The sequence below is a fragment of the Epinephelus fuscoguttatus genome, linkage group LG12, assembly GCF_011397635.1.
Source record: "Epinephelus fuscoguttatus linkage group LG12, E.fuscoguttatus.final_Chr_v1".
Classification (NCBI taxonomy): Eukaryota; Metazoa; Chordata; class Actinopteri; order Perciformes; family Serranidae; genus Epinephelus; species Epinephelus fuscoguttatus.
The window spans coordinates 11,965,041-11,987,784 of NC_064763.1; the positions used below are offsets into that span (position 1 = coordinate 11,965,041).

General features: G+C 38.8%; 1 protein-coding gene across 2 annotated transcripts; it reads right to left on the bottom strand.

Moving 5' to 3' along the window:
- Positions 1-498: 498 nt before the first annotated feature.
- rab24 (RAB24, member RAS oncogene family) lies at positions 499-20,859 on the bottom strand. 2 transcript variants are annotated; one of them, XM_049591872.1, is made up of 9 exons: positions 20,438-20,859; positions 17,725-17,937; positions 15,742-15,810; positions 14,577-14,655; positions 11,638-11,705; positions 10,563-10,662; positions 7,773-7,823; positions 5,941-6,000; positions 499-2,748 (listed from the first exon to the last, which is right to left on the bottom strand). In XM_049591872.1, exons 2-9 carry the CDS (start codon positions 17,839-17,841, stop codon positions 2,678-2,680), a joined length of 615 nt encoding a protein of 204 aa, XP_049447829.1. In that variant the 5' UTR covers positions 17,842-17,937; positions 20,438-20,859; the 3' UTR covers positions 499-2,677. The 2 variants fall into 2 exon arrangements, with proteins under 2 accessions (XP_049447829.1, XP_049447830.1); XM_049591873.1 differs by having other exon boundaries at positions 499-2,745; positions 20,438-20,858.
- Between the last annotated feature and the right edge of the window lie 1,885 nt (positions 20,860-22,744).

Consider the following 22,744-nt stretch of genomic DNA (forward strand, 5'->3'; position numbering starts at 1 on the left):
GAAATGCTCTCAACCTGTAAGGAAGCTGAAAACTAACAGGTGTTACTCTTAAAATAGTTTGCAGTATAAAGCACAAGTGACAGGTTTAACCCTTTAAACCACAGTATGGAGGATTTAACTGTAAACACAGGTGATTTTTTTCCTTGTGTGGTGTTTAGTCTAAGTGACAGTTTTGCTGTTTTCAACCTCCATTTTCAAAGCACAAGCTCTTATTTAATTATTTTTTCCCTTCTCAGATGGCACAAGATTAAACTACGGAGGTGAGATGTTCGAACCCAGCAGAATATCTGTGAGTGAAATAAGAAGAAGCTGCTGCAAACACCAAACTGAGCACAAAATTCAGTTCTGTGGGCTGTGATGCATTTAAGATCTGTGATATTTACATTACATTTTACATTCAGTAAGTTTCCATTATTTTTAACTCAAATGCATAAGAAGCTCAGATATTAAATCCAAAGGAAAAACAAAATGGAGGATCAATCACTGTAAAATCTAACAGAGCTTTGAAACATTCAGCTTTTAATTTGACAGAACATAACTGTACTTTACACTGGTCCGTCTGAAACAGCCCTCAGTATAAAATATTGTGCATCAAAATATCAACACATGAAACATCAACACGTCAAAGCAGCGTCTTCTGGCAGCACAACTCAAAAGGCAATAAATTAGAGTCTTTAAGTTAAATACAGCTGTAAATATTGTTCTGAGGACACTGAGATGACAGTTTGAACCATGTTACAACATTCACCCACAATGCTTCTTGTTTTTGCTGTGTTGGTGAAATCTTCTCACCACAGCCGAGGAGAACTTTAAACAACTTTCTGCAGCAGTGTGTCTTAAAACCTTTGAGAACTTCGGAGGAATATTTCACCGCCACAGGAGACTGAAAGAAAATTTAACAGTCACATTTCCATATGTGCACTATGAATTTTAAATTACAAAATAGAACATTTAGAGTTTAAATGTAGAAAAGTAACTGTCCCGAAAATTTTCTTTCAGCCAGCTCACACGGTGCAATTTAATTACTTGGCATTTTAGTGACCACCACCTTAAAATCAGAGTCATAGCTTAATGCTGCACAAGATTAACGGACCAGAGACATGTTGCTCGTGGTGTCACTATGGATGTATTACAGGAACTGGATACAGGACTCCAAAGATGGCCGCCGTTCATTTGAACAAAAGATGCTTATTAAGAAGGGTTCAGCTTTACCTGCTGGTCCCATCAACACGTTCCTGCTCATCCCACAGGCTTCACAAGTTTTACAAATATAAAATCTTCCTGGATTAAAAATTCATAATACAAAGATTCAATAGATTTTTTTTTTTTAGACATCTCCTTTATAATGGTATTTTTTTTTTTTTTTTTTTTTAGGAAAAATGCCTTTTGGGTCACTGGGGATTTTTTTTTTCTTGTTGCAGTACCATGAGTGACCACCACTGGCGCTGTATCCAGCTCTCTTCAAGGTATGCTATGCAGGATTTGTTGTTTACTGTTTGTAAACTCTTGCCATCAGTCACTTAGACACAAAAACATGAGACAGGTTAAAAAATACCAAAGTTTCCCCTGAGCGGAATATGCTAAATTTGGAAAAATGCCTAATTACATATATATTTAAACATAATGTGCTGTTAACATGAGCTGTATCAAATTCAGAATATTGTCAAATTTGGAATATTAGTGTGTATGTAAACATACTCAATGTTTCCTCCACACATACTTCTTTGCTATTGGCCAGTCAAAGTTGGTTGGCCAACCAAAGTTGAACTCCAACATGAATGTTAATGTAGGATGTACGGGAATGTAGGAAACAAGAAAATACAGCCAGGTTGTCTCCAAATAAATAGACCGCTGATGACTGAGAGGGATTACGTTTGTATGAGTCTATATTTAGTTTTTTGGGTTTGTTTTTTTTAGGAAAATCCTGCATATTATACCTTTAATACATCCATAATATCGTAGTAAACACTGAAGAGCCAGTGCTCTGGAGAGTTGGACACTCACACGGTCCTGACATTACTACTGTGGGTAATAAGGCCTTTATAAAGATCATTGGTATCATTTCATTTACAAAGGTATAAGAATTAATTTGAATTAAGACTGGGAACATAGGAGTGTGTTTTTTGACACTTTATATCCTAGTTGGCTTCACTTCATTCTTGTAGGCTTCATCGAAGATGTGCAAGACTAACAGACAATTTCCATGACAAGGTTAAATAGGGTTGGAGGTAAACAAAAATGAACTGCTGTAAACAAACCATCCACCCTCCTGAAGCACTGCTACAACAGTCACGTTCTCTAAGCCGGTCTGAGTCCAGCGGGATCCCTCTTTTTCACTTCTGATTGTTTAACAGCGCAGATTTAAGGGTATGTTCACTTCCACGGTCCAGCCCAGAGGAAGCTACAGAGGGGACATAACAGGGTGGAGAGCAGGAGCGCTGTTGTTTTTAAATCCCACTCCACCCAGTAACAGTTGCAGCAGGAGTAGATCCTCTTCCATAAAGTCTTGCAGCCGTTAGTTCTTTATGGCACAAAAGAAATAAACATATCTAACAAGGTGTAACAGCAGATCCCAGGACCAGAGCTGAGTTATGTGACCACCCATCCAGCATATCCAGGTTTTTACTTCAGCCGAGGGGAAGGTGACCACTTCTGTTTCTTTTGCTGTTGCTTGGCATCAGTTGTTATGGCAACAGGAGTAGAAATATGAGTCCTTCTTCTGGCCCAGGTCCACGCCTGTTTCCTCTGCTGAGACACAGGAAGAGACTTTATGTTCAAGATCTACGTACTTAGAACAGCTTTGGGATCATTTCAGGAGGTGGAGGAAAATCTGGCCCCTTAGATACTCAAGTTATTTTTCATGAACACATTATTTGGATTTAACAAATGAGATATAATGTAGTGACCATAGACTGTAAATACAGATGGACGATGCGTCTCCACTTCCTCCCACTGTAGAAAAATGAAGCCAAAATATCCCCGACACCACTGCTGTTGTCTTGGGCTGGCAACATATTTTGGAGCCAGAGTCTACGCAGCACAGATCGAGTTCCTGCCCATTCACCCATCTGACCAATCACAAGCAGCACCACTGATAGCGAGCACTCCGATTGGCACACACAGCTGTCAATATCCACTAACATGGAGACGGCGGGGCTTATGACCATTACTGCAGCCACCCACAAGGGGGCAATCAGAATGATCACTTTCAGGGAGCTGTCATGTCGTCCACCTTTTATATACAGTCTATGGTGGTAACCTTTAGAGGTGCTGGTAGGAAAATTTCATTACCTTTGGGAAGAGCCAGGGCAGCTGTTGCCCATTCCCAGGCTTTATGCTATGCTAAGCTACACGCTTGATATTTAAAATACAGATTTAAGAGAGATATCGGCAACAAATTAAATAAGTGTATTTCCCAAAATGTTAAAAATATTCTTAAGCCATGAAGTAGAAATTTCTCCATTCTGGTGTTCCCCAGGGATCAAGTTTAGGACTGCTGCTTTTTTCAGCACCCATTCATATCTCTGAGGGCTGAGCGTGTTTGTTTGGACTTTTGAATGTTTTCTTTATTGGCACACTTTGCCTTATTAGGGTCCGGGCAGCTAAGCTGCCAGGACGCTATAGTAATCCTAGGTATTCTTCTTCTTTCTTCTTCTGAGGAAATCATACTTCCCATGGGTGCCAGATATCCTCAGCTGTAAACTCAAGCCAATAGTCCTGATGGTGGCGCTACAGCAAGCATCTAAAGTTCAAAACTATTAAAATTCATAACAAATCACCATACATGCTACAACTTCACAACTTTCATCAAACTGTAGCCCCAATACTTTTTTTTACCGAAACTTTTGTACATTTAAACCTATTAAAAATTATGAAGTTCATCACTCTGTTTTGTTTTTTTGTTTTTTTCAAAAACTGTAAAACTTCTTAAACCTATCTCCTCCCACAATTTTTGCTCAATTGACAGCAAACTTGGTACAGAGCATCTTCAGATTGTCCTACAAAAACTACTTTTCTCCGATTTTTTATTTATCAAAAATTGAGCCTACAGTGCATCAAAATGTTTGACGGTAAACTAGGGATGTCCGGACTGCATGGAAAAATGCCGATCCAAGAACTCCGTTCCAGTTTTTCATGGAGTCTGATCTAGGTTTTCCGGCCAGCTCAGCACTCCGAGATTCAAGCAGTCTATTCCAGTGATCCGCTCCAGCACTTACTATCAATCCACCAGGCCAGCATGCAGACACACAGGAAACAGCAGCACCAGGCTGGCACTGACACTACAAAAATAACTGAAAAGGAAAGGCTGCATTGTTTGTTAAATGTCAACAATGTCTTGTGGTGTTAATCTATTTTTTATTTATTAGGGGGCCAAAGCACAAGTGTGTGGAGTCTTGCTGCTATTTTAATTTCAATGTTAGACATTTTAAAGATTTCTTGTGTTGATTTATTTTCTATTTATTAAGGGGCCAAAGCAGCCAAAGCAAACCAGCTATATTTTTTAATTAATGTTAATGTTCAAGTTTAAAGTTTGTTTATTTAATCCTGTTAACAATAAACAGGTCAGTTTCTCATACCAACTGTTGTGGATCATTCTAACTAACCTGATTAAGTTGTTCTTGTTAGAGTAATACCGCTTGATCAAACCTTTTCTAACATGACTGACAACAAAATAAGTGAATATGTATAATACGCGCTTGGATCGGATTGGTAAAAACTCAAGGCTGCAATGTCGGTATTGGATCTTAAAGGGCCAGTGTGTAAAATGGGTTGAAAACAGTGACATCAGTGGTCAAATTCTAGATTGCAGGGCTCACTCGCTCACCCCTCCCGTCGGGTAAATGACGGTGGCCTCGTAGGGACAAAAAGCCTTGCGCACGAGTTTTTCAGGAGTAGGTCTATCTAGCGACGAGGTGAATGTTTATTTAGAAATCTAAACCATGTTACAATATTGTAATGAATCCCTCACGAGCAGGAGACCAGAGGAGCGTTCGGGAAAAAGGCCCGTTTATTTGAGCACTCCAGAAACTCCAGTAACACTCCATTCCGTCCCAAACTCTGACTCTTCTAGCGTAACACACACACTCCATAACTTTACACACATACTCGTTTTCGTGAGTATCCAGTTTCAGTATTGTGACATATTTCCGAGTAAACCAGGACAGGCAGGCAGGATGTGACTTTGTAAGGAATTCGATTTGATCTTTCAAAAGACACCATGTCAAAACAGTCATTACAGTGAGGGGTCCGACAGTGTAGCACTGACAGGATTATAATATCGGTCAGGAAGAGGGAGACGAAGTCTACTGCATGCTTTATGTAATGTTAGTTGCTGAAGATGTCCACTCTAAAATGCCTTACGCATACCATAAAACATTTATATTTTATCTTGCTAGACTTGCCCGGCGTTTTTTAAACATATCAGCTTTAAACTCTATTCAAACATAATGTCAGTTAGCCGGCACATGTGGAGGGAGAGGGAGAGGCAGAGCACGGAGAGAAAATGAGGGGACGTACGAGATATTTAACAAATGTCACACATCAACACATAGTAGAGCTACATTGCGCCAACAGCAACAGAAAATATATTTACCGTTATGTTACATTATGTGGAAGGTTATCCATGTGGAATATTACTGCAACAATTTCATTAAACGCAACAAACTTTCATGACTTTCCCAAAACTTTTAATTATTTTTATTAATTCCATGACATTTCCAGGCCTGGAAAATGTGACTGTAAAGTTCCACGACTTTTCCAGGTTTTCCATCACTGTGGGAACCCCACACTATATGTAACCAAGGGCTGGAACACTAACAAAATGCCAGTAGCTAGCCAAAAACATTAGAACATTAGTACTCGTCTTTGTAGCATGTAGTGTGGCTTATTTTTTAGCTGATTCAGCATGTTGAATCAGCAGCATGTGAATGAAACGCTCACCTGTCATATACTGGAAGGCAGTGCTGTTGTAATCCTCGGCAACTTTCTGGAACAACTCATCTGTCGAGTAGAAACATAACGAGGCCCGTCAGTTTCCATCAGATCATTCACAACCACAGCTCCACTCACAGTCATGATACCAGTTTTATAACAAGCAATAACTGCACAAAGGCTGGTTTCAAACATGCAGTGTGTTCAGTCAGAGATGCCCCAAACCCAATATTCTTATGGCACACTGTTATACTGTATTAAATCATGTTCACACACAAAAAAAAGTACTGCAGAGAAGTGCAGTGTAATTTGACATTTTTATAAACTGCCTGTGTTGAAACACTCAAAGGAAAAAAATCATTGTACATTTTAAAAGAGACAAAATTTTAAAGAACCGCAAAAAAAAAAAAAAAATTCTGGACCTTTTTCCAGGCCCCCCTAATATAATGGTAGGGGAAACACTGCTAGATTTCCCATTTGGACCTTTAACCTGTTATAGCCCTTAAAATACTCTGATGGTGTTCAATTCAGACTCAAGAGCTTTATCAGACAGGAGACGGACATTAAATTTGCTTCACATTTACATAACGAGACATTTGTCTAAAAGAAGCTGAATTCAAATGAGGTACAGCTGCTTTTCCAGTTTTAATGCCTCAGATGTTAAACTGAATGCAGATTTTTAAAAATGCAAAGAAAGTATTGCTCTGATTGTTGTTGTGGTTGTGAGAGAAAACCGCGTGAATCGACCATCCTCAATTTATGAAGCTTTGTGTGTTAGAGGAGGCGACTGAGGCTGCTCTCAGACCTAGAGTCGTCTCCTTTGGTCTGAATCAGGGACTCATGTTGTTCCAAAGTTGTATAATTGCCTAGAGTTGGTTCATGTTCTCATGGCAGCATTTACAAGTGGACCAGATCAAGTGCCTTTTCTGAGAACGCTGCTCTTGATTGGTCAGAATTTCCATGTGGGAAAAATCCAGGAAGTAAAGCAAATGTTGTAGAAGAGTACACTTGCAAGATAAATGTGACACTTTGTGTTGTGACAATGGAGGGACAACTACGCAGGTTGATTTTAGCGCTGCTCATCGTGGACTATATTGCTGTCATTGTTCATTTTAGTCAAACCATACAGTTTGAAAACGAGGCGCGGCTCCAACTAGAAAACAATGTTTTGATGCATTGGATGTGCTGAATGTGCATATTAAGGCAGTACAGGAGGAGGTGCACATTAATAATCCTCCAGGACTGTAACATGCTCATGTTTAACCCAAACAATGTGTCATGTGACTGCAGTTGGTTCAGATCCAGGTCGGAACACGTTCTCACCACAAAGCAACCGCACCAGAGTTCATTTGTAACCAGACTGAGACCACCTCTTCAAGAAGGTCTTGGTCTGGTTGTTTTGGTGTGTTCACACCTGAGTGTGATTGCTGTGTTCACACCTGCCCAAATGAACCGCACTGAGGGGGCAAACAAACTTAAGTTTGATTGAACCGAACCAAACAGGACAGGTTTTACAGCACCATGAGTGATACATTTATCACAGATTTCTAAAGGCAGTGAAACATCTGATCATTCTTGTGTTTCAATTTTACTTTTCTGCAGAACAACAGCAGCCACTCAACAGTGTTTCCTGAAGAATTAACTGTATCTGCTGCGTCCTGTTGGATGTTTTCTGACTATAATCGAGTGTGTTTACGCACTTCAGAAGTTGCCCAGATTTTTTAATATCAGAGTCCTGATGAAACCCACTTCCTCATTGACAAACAGGAGTAAATACAGCTGTGATTGGAGCCAGCCACTGATGTTAAATGTGTCTGCAGATGACTGGAGGTGTGACTCACCCACGTTGTTTCCTGTTTTACTGGAGGTCTCGAAATGCTGCGCACGAATCTCTGTGGAAGCAAACCATAATATGGAGGTTAAATGTCAGTCAGATGGTGGCACACAGACGCTGACAGGGGTCAACCATTTCCTAATATCCTTTGACCACATTCTGGATGTTTACAAGCGTTTCAGTAATCCCATTATTTCTTAGTCTGGGCAGTCACCTAATAGCAGAAATGTTCATGGAAATGTAAATCCTGGTTTCCCCTTTTTTTCCAGGTTAAAGGATTAACTCTGCTGACAGCTAGAATGTAAAGCTTTAAACTTGTTTCTTAAACAGAGTTTCTGCAGGGTTCACCAGGTTCAGGCTCAGACTTTTTAAGACCGTCTTAATGCCAGAAATGAGGGAACGTTTGTACAAGAATTAGGTCATTCCAGGAAAACTTTTCAGAACTTCCTCTCAGCAGTAGAACACTTATTCCTGATATTATAATTCATTAAATTAAAGCTCCCTGGACCCAGATAAGTGGCAGAACCTGGATGGATGAACCACTTAAAGATTAATTTATTAAGTTATTTATTTTGCTCAAATTCGAAACATAAGCTTCCATGATTATTATCAATCAGAATGACCCTTAACCCTTTGAAACCTGGATCGACATCAGTTTTCTTGTGCTGCATTCAGACGCCTTTTACTGTTGGAGAGTTGGCTTGTTTACAGCGTATCCACGACAACGCACAGAGCCAACTGTAAACGGACAAGAGGCCGTGTGTTGCAAACTGCTGCAAAAACCCCACTTGAGACACATATATCAAATAACCTGAATACATGTCTAAATAATGCTTTTAAAACCTGAATAGTAATGGCATCCTTAAAGAAAAATGCTGCATTTGGAAAAAGGCCTAGTTTGGGAAATCTAAACAAAATATGCTAAGTGATCCACATAAAATTCAGACTAATAGAGGATTATTGGTATGCATGTAGACGCACCCACTGTGGCAGCAGCACAGCAGGATGAATGGCTCAGAGAAAACTTTTTCCACGGCTGAACGATGGTTGCAAGTAGCAAACACACGCGTGCAGTAAGAATACAGAGCTCGATGAGCTGTAGTTCGGCCGCCTTCAGACACAGTCACAGTTGGTGGTGTGATGTACACTGCCCAACAGTGAACCAACTGTCTCGTAACAAAAGGCGGACTCTTGTCACACCACAACCCGCGACACTTCTGAGGAGGGAGTCACGAAGTCAACAAACACATACTTTTGACTGTCAGTAAGAGAAAGATTTGGAAATTTAATTTGCCCTTTACAGACTCTGTTAATCCAGTATCTACAAATATTTAAAAAGTGAAGCAAAATATTAAAAGGATAGTTGTATGAGGTACTTATCCACAAACAGTAGATGTCAGTCAAAATGCTCCCAGTTTGGAGAAGCAGACTAGAGATGGAAGCTAGGTAACGTACTGCTGTGGCTTGGTCAACAATAAAATGTATTATATCCACTTAAAAAAAAGTCCCACCTAAAAACATGTTGATCACTTGAAGTGTTCGCTGTATTGTGAGTATTTTATTCTTTACTTTTCCTGTCAGACAGCCTGCTCCAATGGGGAAGCCATTAATGACTTCAGATCCCCAACAATGGTCTTGTCAAATCCACCAGACTCCATTCCAGACTCCACTAATTTTACTTCACTGAACACAGGAGCTGCTGGTCTACTGCTGCTTGGATCAGATAGTTAGTTTGTGTTATTGTGTGACTTTGGTGAATCCAAACTAATCCCTTTAAAACACCAAAGTCACACAATAACACAACTCTTCGAGGCAGCAGTAGACCAGCAGCTCCTGTGTTCAGATATGTTAAATCACTGTTTTTCTCAATGGAGTCTGGCTTCGAAGAGAGAGATTTAACAGCTTCATTTTCCAGCTGGAAATCTCTGACATGAAGGTAAAGCTGAGAGAATATTCTAAATATAGTGTACACATAACTGACAGATTTTTTTTTAGGTGTGACTTTATTTAGGTGTCTAAAATATGTTTTGTTGCTGACCCCTCCACAGCAGTACATTGCTTAGCTTCCATGTCGGACTCACTGGAGGTATGTCAGCTGACATCTACTGTATGTAATATCCTGTCTGTGGACAAGTACCCCATACAACGCAACCTCAAAAAAATCTGAACTATCCCTTTAAAATGAATCAAGTTTAGAGCATAAACAAGTTGATTGACTGAAAATTAATAGGTTACTACTTTGGTTTTTATTTGTTTCTGTAACTTTTGAGCAAAAAAAAATGCATATATATTCAGTTTTCAGCTTCTTTAATATGAATATATGCTGATTTTTAGTCTTCTGTGATATTAAACTAAATATGTTTGGATTTTGGACAGTTGGTTGAACTGTGTCGACCCCTTTTAAAACTATTTTCTGATGTTTTACAGCTGCACCATCACTTAAACTATAAGAAAATAATCAACAAATATATAGCAATAATAGTGAAAATTACCTTACATTTTTTATCTTTTATAAACTAACTCAAAGGATCAGATATGTTAGAATTAAATCACTAACCAGTTTCTTACATATTTTATATATAAATTAGTGCACATACACAAATATGACGCTAAAATAACCACATCATTCTGCTGGTCACGCGTCTTAATGAAGGCTGCATGACTGAAGTGTACCGAGTTAATTACACACAGTTCTGTCCAGGTAAGAGCACCAGTGTGACCAGTGTAGTGACCAGTATAGTGACCAGTATAGTGACCAATAAGAGAGGCAGGTTAATGACACAGAGACTTAAATTACCGTCAGCAAAGTCCTGAGCATCGTGGTAGTCGATCTGGCGCAGGCTCCGATCTCCTTCAATCAGGTCACTCTTCGTTCCGCACAGGTAGATCTTACAGTGCTGCAGAACACGACACAGTATTGGTGAGTTCAGAGGTTCAACATGTCACTTTGAATTTTATAACTTCAAGTGGCTCACGACTGACTTTGTATTTCTGACGTGACTGGAATCACAGACAGACGACCACTTAGACACAGCTCTTAAGTCATCAGTCATCCATCTTAGTAAGTTCATTAAACTAAAACTAAACAAGGTATGAAAAACATCTTTAGTTAAATGAAATAGAAAATAAAAAATAATAAATAGACTAACTGAAACAGTATTGTGTTCAAACTAAAACAAATAAATAAAAATATGCAGAAAACAAATGTCTTTATTTTTACTCATGAACAATTTGGTCAAATTTGTCAACCCAACAAGTGTGAAGAGATGTCGGTGCAGATTGTGAACTGAGACTGGGACATCTGCACGATTGTTTTACCCACTCTGGACTTCTTACATATACCCCCCCCTATTATGATTAAAAACTAAAACTAATACATTTTTAAATAAAAGCTAAACTGAAAAGAGCAAACCCACTCTGGCAACTAAACTAAATAGAAAACAAAAATTTAAAACAAACTGAAAATAAAAACTAATACAAAATATAAAACTATAATAATAAAGACATCGCCTGTCTGATCAGATTGATAAATGTGATCCTTATTTTTTTAACAGATATTTCCTGGTTTAAATCAAACTTTTAATTTTAGACTGCATTTTATTAAGATTTCAGAATTTTTGCTTCTTTAATTAATTAATTCAGAATTTTGTAGAGAAAAAAAGTGTTCATAATTTTTACTTTTTATTGATAAATGACCATTTTGGTACCAGTGCACCAAAACAGTGTAAACAGTCACATACTTTCACTGCTCCTGCATTTCTTACCACAGCTTTACGTGTATATATAAGGATGGTGCAGAGTAACTGTCCTGTAAAACAGAAACCATATCCAGCTCTGTCACACTGAACTTTCGACGAGAAACGCTCTCTTACTTCTTCGCAGTTCTGCAGCTCCTTCACCCAGAACCGAGCTCGCTGGAAGCTGCTGCTGTCGGTCAGATCTGAAAGTCAAAATGAGACATCAACACAACCCTGTGTACAAGGAGAGCGATATCAAAACAGACACCAGGATCCACAACCAATCAACCAGCTCATATTATTTCAGTGAATTTTCACAAAGTTAAATTAAAGAAATATAAAAGTTAAACATTAAAACAAAGACAACAGAAACAAACTGATCAAATCTGCAGAAAGAAGATGGAAGGTAAAAGAGAAGCAGATTTTAAGATGTTAATGTGACAGCAGTGAGTCATCTGCAGGAAATACCATCAGCTGTTTCCTAAAAAAAAAAAAAAGAGAAACAGACAAACAGCATGTTGTTAGTGTCACGCCGACCCTGTAAGTCTTATCATACTGTGACTATCTTCGTATCCACATCCTGCCGCTGATCACTCTGATTCTCGTCCTCTCAGCGATGAAACTATTCATGTTATCTCCTCTCTCGACTCACTGCCCTTTTCCATATCTCCACTCAGTTACAGGGACTTGTACACCCAGACTCTCAGCACTGATGTAATGTGAGAACGTACCACACAGTGCAGCATCAGATGAGCTCAGCACTCCTCTAATGACCCACTGTCACGCTCCAAACTCTGTTTATTGGAATGGATTTTAAACTCAAAGTTATTTACAGTTAGTTTTCCACACACAGCAGTGACCCTGGAGTCGTCAGTGTTCAGTTGAGGTCTCTTTTCTTCAGTAGGTTTGCATTTATGCTACCATCACTTAAGGCGTGGTCACATTACATTTCTGTGCTACGAATATTCGCTCTGTTTCCCTTTCTGCTGAGGCCCAAATGACGGACGAATCCGAGCATGCCTTTGCTGTTTTGGTGCAGTCTCCAGCATGCTCCCAATCAGTCAGTCAATCTATCATTTATTTGTCATGTCTGTCCTTCAATTTATGTAATTTAGTCCTTGTTGCCTCTTCATATATTGTTGGCTGCTGCTTTATAATCGTCCCTGTATCCAGACTGGCTGCAGTGTGTTTGATAATCTGTTGTTTGAATGTGCTCCAGACTGGAGGCATGCATCACAGTTTGTATACATATCTTGACCTCAACAAGGTGGCCACATGGTTGCTCCTCCCCAATGCAGTGCTAGTTCCACAGGTGCCCGTCTTTTCTGGATGTTTACTGATGTTAACATTTGAAAACCTCGACCTAGTCAGCAAGTAGAAGTCGGCAGGAGTTGAGTTTATAGACTGGTGAGTTGATTTTCTCCCAAAAAAGTGACTTGCAGTTGCCACCACCACCACTGTCCCAACATCAACCAGACGAAGCATCACCACCACCCCCAACGTAGACATAAGAGCATATATTTAGCACAGATTTAGCGGAGCCGACAGAGAGGCGACCGGAAACGAGTTCTGTGATCACATTTATGAATATTTAATTATTACCTGCTCCAGAAACACGACATCACAGCTCACTTTTGGGGCTGTTAGCCGACCAATTTCTAGAATGGAAATGTGACTGTAACCTGAGAGTGGCAGAAGCTGAGCTGGACGTGTTTGTGTAGTCAGGCGAAAAATAGATCTTAATAAAATCTAAGAGGAAATCTATGTTTAATTTTCATGGGTGAGACTTGATGAAAATGTTTGTGGTGGACTGTGAAAGCAGCTGTGCTTGTAATTATCTTCAAATGCCACATTAGTGTCAGGCTGGTAAACTCCAGTAAATAGTCTGCACCAGGATGTTTTGGTTGGTGTGAGTTGTGAGCTGTAATTCAGCAGTAAATAATCAGCCATGTGTGTCTGACTGTGGATGGTGGAGCTGCTGAATGGATTTGTGGAGTTTGTTAGTTGCAGCAGTGGCTGTTAGCAGTTAGCTCCGCTCGCAGCCAGCGGCCGCCGGACTTCACAGCTTCACCCCGCAGGACTCCACTCAGTCCGGACTGGAGAAGGTTTCTGGGTTGATGGTGTTTGACAGGCAGGTAGGAGGCTCAGTTAGTGAGTGAGTGTAGATGTGCTGTAAGTAAACAGTCTGAACTCAGATCAGTTTTCTCTGACAGGGATGAAAGTTTAGTTTGAATCACCAACTCTGCGAGAGGACACCAGTTTAAACCTCCAGACTAACATGTTGCAGATGAAGAAAGTTATGTTTCTGCTTCTTAACAGTCAGATGGATAAGTCAGTTCACAATGAACCTGTGGACAAATCCTAGTTGTCTCACATTAGTTATTTGTTGAGAGCATAAATAGAGAGATGTTGAACTTTTCAAATGATGATCAGTAAGCGTGTGCTCGTAAATCAGCCCTTAAACCTGTCAAACACTGCTGGAGACACGACACACACACTATTTTATACAACCTGTCACCTTGATTCTGATTTATGAGACATGAATTAGCCTCACTGGATTAGTTTAAAGAGAAAGAACAGAAAACATGATGACTTTAAGTTGACTAAAACTATGACGGATAAAAACGACTAAAATGTGACTAAAACTAAAAAACACTTTGATCTCAAGACTAAATCTAAAATAGCTGTCAAAATACAGAAGTACCACCTGCAGCTTTAAAGTTGTGTCACAAATCCGAAGTGACTCAAAGCTCGAGGCCGTGTTAGCATGAGGAAACAGAGTTAAGAGAGCGGCATCTCTGCACCAAAACCCCCAGTTATAAAATATAACTGCCAGCCCAAACCAGATCAGCTTCACCTGAAATAGTATCAGCAGCACAGTGCTCAGTTCCCCACTGAACACACCACAGACAGTAACACTGTGCATTCAGTTCTGTTTGCTCTGAGGTTGATTTAGAAACACATCCAGCTGTTGTTGCCCAAGAACTAAACACACCTCCAGCGCAGCCACCAGAGGTTAAAGTTACGACACCTGAGAGTTCACTGTAACGTGATTAGGAACACTTTAGATTTACCGTAGCAGACGATGGCGGCGCGTGCTCCTCTGTAGTAGATTCTGCTCATGGCTTCATAGCGCTCTGATCCAGCCGTGTCCTGAGGGAGACAGAGAGGAGAGAAAAAACTGAGCTCCAGCTTCCTGGTGAACGTGCGTGTAATGTCTCTGTACACAGTCGACATTCCTACAACCCCCATGCAGGTTGTAAGAGCTGTGTAATCCCCCCCAGCTCTGCAGCTCCCAGCTCATTTCCACATAAACCTCAGCTGTTTCACCTGGCTTTATTATTATTATTATTATTATTATTATTATTATTATTATTATTATTATTTCCTCAAACTAAAATAAATAACTTATTTCTCACACTAACATTTAACATTGTATAAAAAGATCTTTATTAATTGTTTAAATTAGATTCCAAGTTTATACAATCAGATTTTCTAACCTAGTCTCAAAACCACATTTTCTCTAATAATAATCCTGAATCCTACCAGTTACAGAAAACTTAACTTAAAAAACAAACAGCAAATATATAAATAAATGTGGCCATGTCAGCAGGATCAGTACAGGGAGCTCTCAGTTTATGTGCATGGCTGAGGAGCATCAGTTTGTGCAGCAGTGGTGCTGCACGGATCGGCGTGCACACTAGACACACCGAGGGGCTCAGCCCACTCTGCCGAACCTGTCGTACATGAGACCACAGACTATTCTAATAGGAATTAAGGAAGAGAAGAAGGAGAGGTGGTGCGAGGAAATGCATCAGCCCTTAGCGTGTAATAAATCTCTTGATATTAATAAAATATAAAATATGAAATATAACATGTTATATTTGTTAACAATAGAAATTCAGGTTTTTAAAATCGGGCTGAAAACAACTGCTGTGGATCGGCTCAGGTCGAGCGTGGACAGATACTCTGTTTGTTCATGTCAGGTTGGGCCTGATATTTTCTGACCTGAATCTCTGACTGTGTTCAAGTTGCACTGTGGGTAATGTAGGCACCAGGTTTTGAAAGAAGAATGCATAGAATAAAAAAAAGACAATGTGTCTGGTGCTGCTGCATCAACGCTGATCTAGAGTCTGATAATGTTAAAGGGGTGCAACACTAAATCAGATCTCACCTCACTAGAGCTGAAACTGATGCAGTAAAATGACTCAAGTTCATATCAGGCGGCGTCTGACTCACCCATATTCCCAGAGTAATCACCTTCTCTCCCACCTGGATTGGTTTGGCAACAAAAGCAGCACCGATAGTCTGTTGGGAAGACAAAGCAGTCGCAGTCAGGCATCAGACACTCACAGACTGAACTTCAGTGTCGATTAATGTGTTGATTACTTTCTTAACTGGTCTTTAAAATGTCAGGAAATGCTCAAAACTGTCGATCAGTGTGTTCATGGGTCAAAGATCACGTCCTCAAATGTCTTGTTTGTTTTGTCCACAACCCAAAGACACTTCAGTTTACTGTCACAGAGGAAAGAAACTAGAAAATATTCACATTTAAGAAGCTGCAATCAGAGAAATGTGACTTTGTTTTGTTAAAATAAAACTCAAACCAATTTAACTATTATCAAATTAGTTGGCCGTTAATTTATTAGTGACAACTTACTGATTATTTTGGGGACGGTGTGTCAGTGTGTGAAGTCACATTTTACTGCTAAATACATGGCAATACATAAATGCTGTGAATGTTCAAACTCATCTTATTATTCTATATATTTTGTATTTTTCATTTTCATAGAATGAGATGATTTCCAGTTTTAAAGCCTGTTGTGACCTGTTGCCTTTTGGGAAAGTGCTTGTACGGTGTGATCCACAAGTGTTTGTAATGTTCCTTGTTTTTATGATGACAATAGTCCTCAGCAGGACGACTGTGTCTGTCCTTTACACTTGAACACTGTCTGTTCAGAATACATGAATAGAAATGTTTTCACTTTATGCATATTTTTTTATCCCAGCTGTACCGAACTGGCACTGAGCCGTGACTTTCCAGAGCCGCTGTATCGCTCTATGCATCATGGTGTTTTCTTAAACAGGACACAAGACAGGCATGTCACAACAGCTTCCACATTAACCCTTCAAACTCTGTGATAGAAACAGTCTGCCATGGCTACATTGGTATTTTTGCTTAGTGTGATGTCATTTCTTGGAGTATCATCAAATGCTTCATGTCCCTAAAATCTGACCAACCTGAGCTAAAAGGTTATAGAAGACAATAAACTGTATTAAACTGCAAAAAATATGAAATGATGAAAGTTTGAAAATTTTGTCATAACAAAACATAAATTAGACTTTTTCTTTTTTTCAAAGCACCCCAGACGTCCCTCTCCCCAGTAACACTTTCCAGCTCCTCCTAGAGGACCTCAGGGCGTTCCCAGGCCAGATGAGATATATAATCCCTCCAGTTTGTTCTGGGTCTGCCCCGGGGCCTCCTACCAGTGGGATGTGCCCGGGACACCTTCAGCGGGAGGCGCCCAGGAGGATCCTGATCAGATGTTGAACCACCTCAACTGAGCCCTTTTCACGCAAAGGAGCAGCAGCTCTACTCCGAGCTCCCTCCAGATGTCCGAGCTCCTCCCCCTATCTCTAAGGCTGAGTCCAGACACCCTACAGAGGAAACCCATTTTGGCCCTTTGTGTCTGTGATATCATTCTTTCGGTCACTACCCAGAGCTCATGACCATAGGTGAGGGTTGGGGCGTAGATGGACCAGTAGATCAAAAGCTTTGCCTTCCTGCTCAGCTCCCTCTTCACCACGACGGTCCAGCACAGCGGCTGCATCACTGCAGATGCCGCGCCAAACTGCCGATGATGACGAGGAAGACAGAAACAGTAGCTTTCTGTTGCAAAAAGAATAAATGCTCTAACTATTAAAGTTCTTATTTGGATCTATTCAAAAAGGATCATGTTAACAACAATCTCCTGCAGCCGTCTGCAGGATGCCTGTTTTTAAAGGGTTAATATGTAAGAATCTTAATAACATGCTTGTCCAATGCAAAATGTGCTCAAAGAAGCAAAGCGAAACATCTCTGCATCAGTTTGTATCAGTGCTTTAATGCTTTGAGACTATCACAGACTTTAGCCTGATGACCACGACCTCCCCAGGGCCAAGTATAAAAGTAATGCCTTTCATCAGTGACATGGAAATGGAAGCAGATCAGCAGACACTCACGTTCTGGTACGGGCCGACCAAGAAGCGATGGTGGACGTATCTCTCCACCAGGCTGGTCTTCCCCACACTCTCCTTTCCCAGCATCACCACTTTAGCATCCACACGCATTGCACTCATGGTAACAGGGTGTGGAGAAGCCCGGGACGAGACCGCAGCACAGCAAATAGAAGGAAGAGGAAGAGGCTGGCGGTTGATGTACAAGTGTGCTGTGTGCTGAAAAGACAGGATGCACAGCAGATGAGTGCCAAAAGTAAGGTGTCAGAAATAAAATGTACATCCATTTAAAACAATAACAAACGTGGTGGTTTTGAGAGAGAAATAATTACCAAACTTTTCTGAATCACAAATATTTTTACTTCCTCTCATCTGATGTGTTAGTTAAGTCTGCAGTTTGGAGATAGATTTGTCTCAGGATTACTATTTATCTGCAAATATAAAACACCATCCACAAATACAAAACAAAATTGTAAAATCAAAAAACTATTTTGTAAATATAAAACAGATTTGCAAATATGCAAACAAATTCCAAAAATATATATTAAAAAATCTGTGAATATATTGAATTCATTTACAAATAAATTTAAAAAAGCATTTGTGAATTTCTTAACATTTAAAACTTTCGATATTACAGATACAGATATTTGTGAATCCAGTTTTTGTTTGTTCATCTTAGTTTTACGCTTGAAGATTTATATTTTATGCACCGTCAAATATATTGCTGAGTTCTTTCTGTGTCTTGTATTTGCGGATCTTTTTTATATTTGTAAAATATTTTTGTGTGCTTACGAATCTTTTTTTTTTTTTGTATTTGTGGAAGATGTTTTACATTTACAGATGACACATTGACACACAGGTTGTGGATCTGTTCACACAAATAATACTGAGACAAACTGCAGTCACCTTCATAAAGAGTCTCTCCATCACATTATTAGGATTCCATTCTTATGACATGAAAGTGAAACTGTAACTGCCACATTATCTCTTCCTCCAAGTTTACATAAACATAAGCACTGCCAATAAAGATAGAAATAATAGCACAGCTGTCACGAGTTACCAGAGTCCAAATGGAAATAGCTACACTCCAAAAAACCGAAAGTATTCGCATTAAATAGATAAGAACAGTGGTGGAAGAAGTACTCATACAGTGGTGTTGTTAGTCCCGGGCGTCTGAGGCTTCAGCCCCAAAATGTTTCATGAATCGCCCCCAGCTGTATATGTGTATTTTTAAACATGAATAGACATAATAAGAATAAGAATAAGAATAAACCCCATCCCAGGTGTAATAATGGGCCATTTCATTCATGCATTAAAGCCCTCAACAATTATTTGATATTGTTGATTACAAACACAAGTTTTGGGTTGTTTGTGTCATCGAGTAGTGAGATCACATTCAAGAGAGAGAAAGCACGCCGGAAACTCAAAAGTTGCAGCTGGTAAAAGTGGCGCTCATTTTAAATGCTTTATATACTGATGAGTAGTTTAATCTTTAATTATACATCATCATTCCTTATATATTTTCTATTATTAATCTACATTTTCAAAATAACTAAAGCAGACAAATAAATGTAGCACAGTAAAGTAGAATGTTTCCCACTGAAATGTAGAAGAGGAAAAGTATAAAGAAGCATAAAATGGAAAAACACCAAAGTATTCTGTTTCTGCTCAGTACTCATTACTAACAACTACTCATTTTTTAACAACACAATTTATCATTAATCTGTAAAGTAAAATAAACTGTTTTAAATAAGATGCCAGAGTTAATTAAAAACAAGGTTCCTGTCGTTATTCATTGACAACATTTCAACATTTGAAACCTTTTCTATATATATATACACACCCTGATAGAAAAGTTGACGGTTATCACACCATGTACATTTGCTTATCTATGATATTGGGGGGGAAAAGCAACTTAACGGAGAGTCTCTCCTTTATTTGAGTTATTGTATTGTTTTGTCATTTGTCAGTTGAGTGGATGTCACTATCTTGCTGCAAAACAAATCTACCTATGAGTATAAATAAAGTAACCTGAACCTGATCATACCGTTAAAATCTCCTCTAATATCTTAACCCTTGTCAACAGCTTCAGAAAATAAATTTGCCTTTTTAAAGACTACTGTAACTATTTCATTACACACAACAAACTACCACGACTTCCCCACACTTGGGAAATTCACATATCACATCAGCTCAAAGCACAGACAGAAAAGGGAGGGTGACAATGTTACTTGAATAAAAGAAAATTAAAGATTAAAAAATAGAAAATATGTCTATACAGTGTATATATATATATATATATATACATACATATACATATATATATATATATATACACATATATATATATATATATATACACACATACACATATATATAAATTATTTAGTAAAGTATTTCCATTTTCCACCATATCTCAGAGGGAAATATTGTACTCTTATCCCGCTACATGTCTTTGATAACTAAGATTCAGATTAACAATACAAATTAAATATAATGTGTTATTACAGGTCATAATTTACGAAGAGGGGGATTCACAAGCTAGTTAGCGGTGTATAAAGTAGTCAGGTAGTGCAGAGTATCGTTATGGTGTAGTATTTTTACTTGAGAGTATTTGTTCCAGCACTGCCTCGCTACAATATATATATATATATATATATACCATATATATACGTTAACGTTAGCTAACCGAGCTAACTTCATACACACACACACTCACCTGGTAACGTTAGCTAGCTTGACTCAACAGATCTTCTTCACCGTCTGTCCTCCTCCGAGCAGGAGCCGTACCGGGCCGGTCAAACCTGTTTTAGAGTCCTGATGGTAACCGACAGACCGACTGTCATTTCTCCAGCTGCTGCCTGGATACTGAGAGCGGCAGCTAGCTAACGTTAGGTGGGTTAACGTTACCGCCACTGTTGCGCAATGACTCAAAATACAGATCGGTCCGGTAGATGACGTTAAAGACAGAGACGGTAACCGGCTGACATCGTCTCTGGGTATTATCCGAACAAGTCCAGCGGAGTGTCGGGACTCAGCTGACCGGAGACAGAGCTGTTTGTGAGGGGGAGAAAATCTCCATCTGAGCTTTGTTTGTTTGGGTGGGAACCAAAGAGGCGGCACACAGCGGTTTCCACAGACGGAAGTGCCCGGATTTAATGAGACAATTACCGGAAGTATAGTGTGGAATAAATCTTTCATTTATTTATTTATTTGAATTGTATTTACGATCAACAAGGCACGTCATGTGACATTTAAATACAGTTTGAAATATGATTAAAACTGAGCTAAACTGCAAAGAATAAATAAATAATAATGACGGATTAAAAAACAAAAAACGAAATTAAAAACAAAATACAAGTGGTGATTTCAGAAATAATGTACGCAGATATTCATACACATGTGTTTTTATCCTTTTTACAAATGGTATTGAACAGATTTGATACATATAGTATGTACATTCCAGACTTTCACTATAAAGGTTGTAGAAAATGTAATTCTATATAAATATATAAAACATATAAAACATAATGTAACAATTAGAAAAAAATATAAAAATAAGCTTCTGATAAACAGTTGGAATAAAACTGAAATGTTTAAATAATCTAATCACTTTTAATTATTTATCATTTTTGAGCTTAGTCAACTGAGAACAGTTGTGAGGTATTTTTGAAAATTGGTATCTTTGTATCTCTGATGTTTTATTATCACTTTGTTTTTATTTACTTTGTAGTTTTTCATGACTTTGTGGTCGTTTTGTGTCAAGTTGTGGTTGTTTGTGTCACTTTGTAGTTGTTTTGTTTCACGTGGTTGTTTTGTGGCTGTTTTGTGTCACATTGTAGTTGTTTTGTGTCACATTGTGATTGTTTTGTGGCTGTTTGTGTCACGCTGTAGTTGTTTTGTGTCATGTTGTGGCTGTTTGTGTCACGTAGTTGTTTTGTGTCACGTTGTGGTTGTTTGTGTCAGGTTGTAGTTGTTTTGTGTCACATTGTGATTGTTTTGTGGTTGTTTTGTCACTTTGTAGTTGTTTTGTGTCTCGTTGTAGTTGTTTTGTGTCACACTGTGGTTGTTTTGTGGTTGTTTTTGTCACTTTGTAGTTGTTTTGTGTCAGGTTGTAGTTGTTTTGTGTCACGTTCATTGTTTTGTGGTTGTTTGTGTCACTTTGTGCTATTTTGTGTCTTATTGTAGTTGTTTGGTGTCACATTGTGATTGTTTTGTGGTTGTGTCAGGTTGTAGTTGTTTTGTATTTGTTTGTGTCACTTTGTGCTTGTTTTGTGTCACACTGTGGTTGTTTTGTGGTTGTTTTTGTCACTTTGTAGTTGTTTTGTGTCACATTGTAGTTGTTTTGTGTCACGTTGTGGTTGTTTTGTGGTTGTTTGTGTCACTTTGTGCTTATTTTGTGTCACATTGTAGTTGTTTTGTGTCACATTGTGGTTGTTTTGTCACTTTGTAGTTGTTTTGTGTCATGTTGTAGTTGTTTTGTGTCACATTGTGGTTGTTTTGTGGTTGTTTTTGTCACTTTGTAGTTGTTTTGTATTCGTCTGTGTTTGTTTTGTATTCGTCTGGGATTGTTTTGGTCACTGTTTTTTTTTGTGTCACTTTGTCATTATTGCATTTAGTCACTTTGTAGTTGTTTTGTGTCACTTTGTAGTTGTTTGTGTCACTTTGTAGTTGTTTTGTGTCACTTTGTAGTTGTTTGTGTGACTGTTCCTTTGTGTCACTTTGTGGTCATTTTGTGTTACTTATATGTCTCATGTCACTTCATTTATTTGCGTGACTTTGCTCAATGTATAATTCTATCATCAAAAGAACATTCAAGAAATTAGCAAAAATAAAGATTCATTTACATTTTTGGGTTCAGTCTATATTGATATCCATATGATATACACACCATGTAGTGCTGATATGATTAATCGATTACATGATCGACAGAAAACAAACAACAGTTCTTATAATACAGTAATTTTGGCACGCAGCTACAAGAACCTGATTGGTCAAACTGTTACCGACGCCTCTGAAGCTGCAG

Bases quoted from the DNA above. Each gene is read 5' to 3' on its own strand.
- rab24 (XM_049591872.1), bottom strand. From the start codon at position 17,841: ATGAGTGCAATGCGTGTGGATGCTAAAGTGGTGATGCTGGGAAAGGAG. The intron at 15,811-17,724 runs GTGAGTGTCTGC...TCTTCCCAACAG, and splicing joins TGGTCGGCCCGTACCAGAAC to ACTATCGGTGCTGCTTTTGT. The intron at 14,656-15,741 runs GTGAGTCAGACG...TGTCTCCCTCAG, and splicing joins TGATTACTCTGGGAATATGG to GACACGGCTGGATCAGAGCG.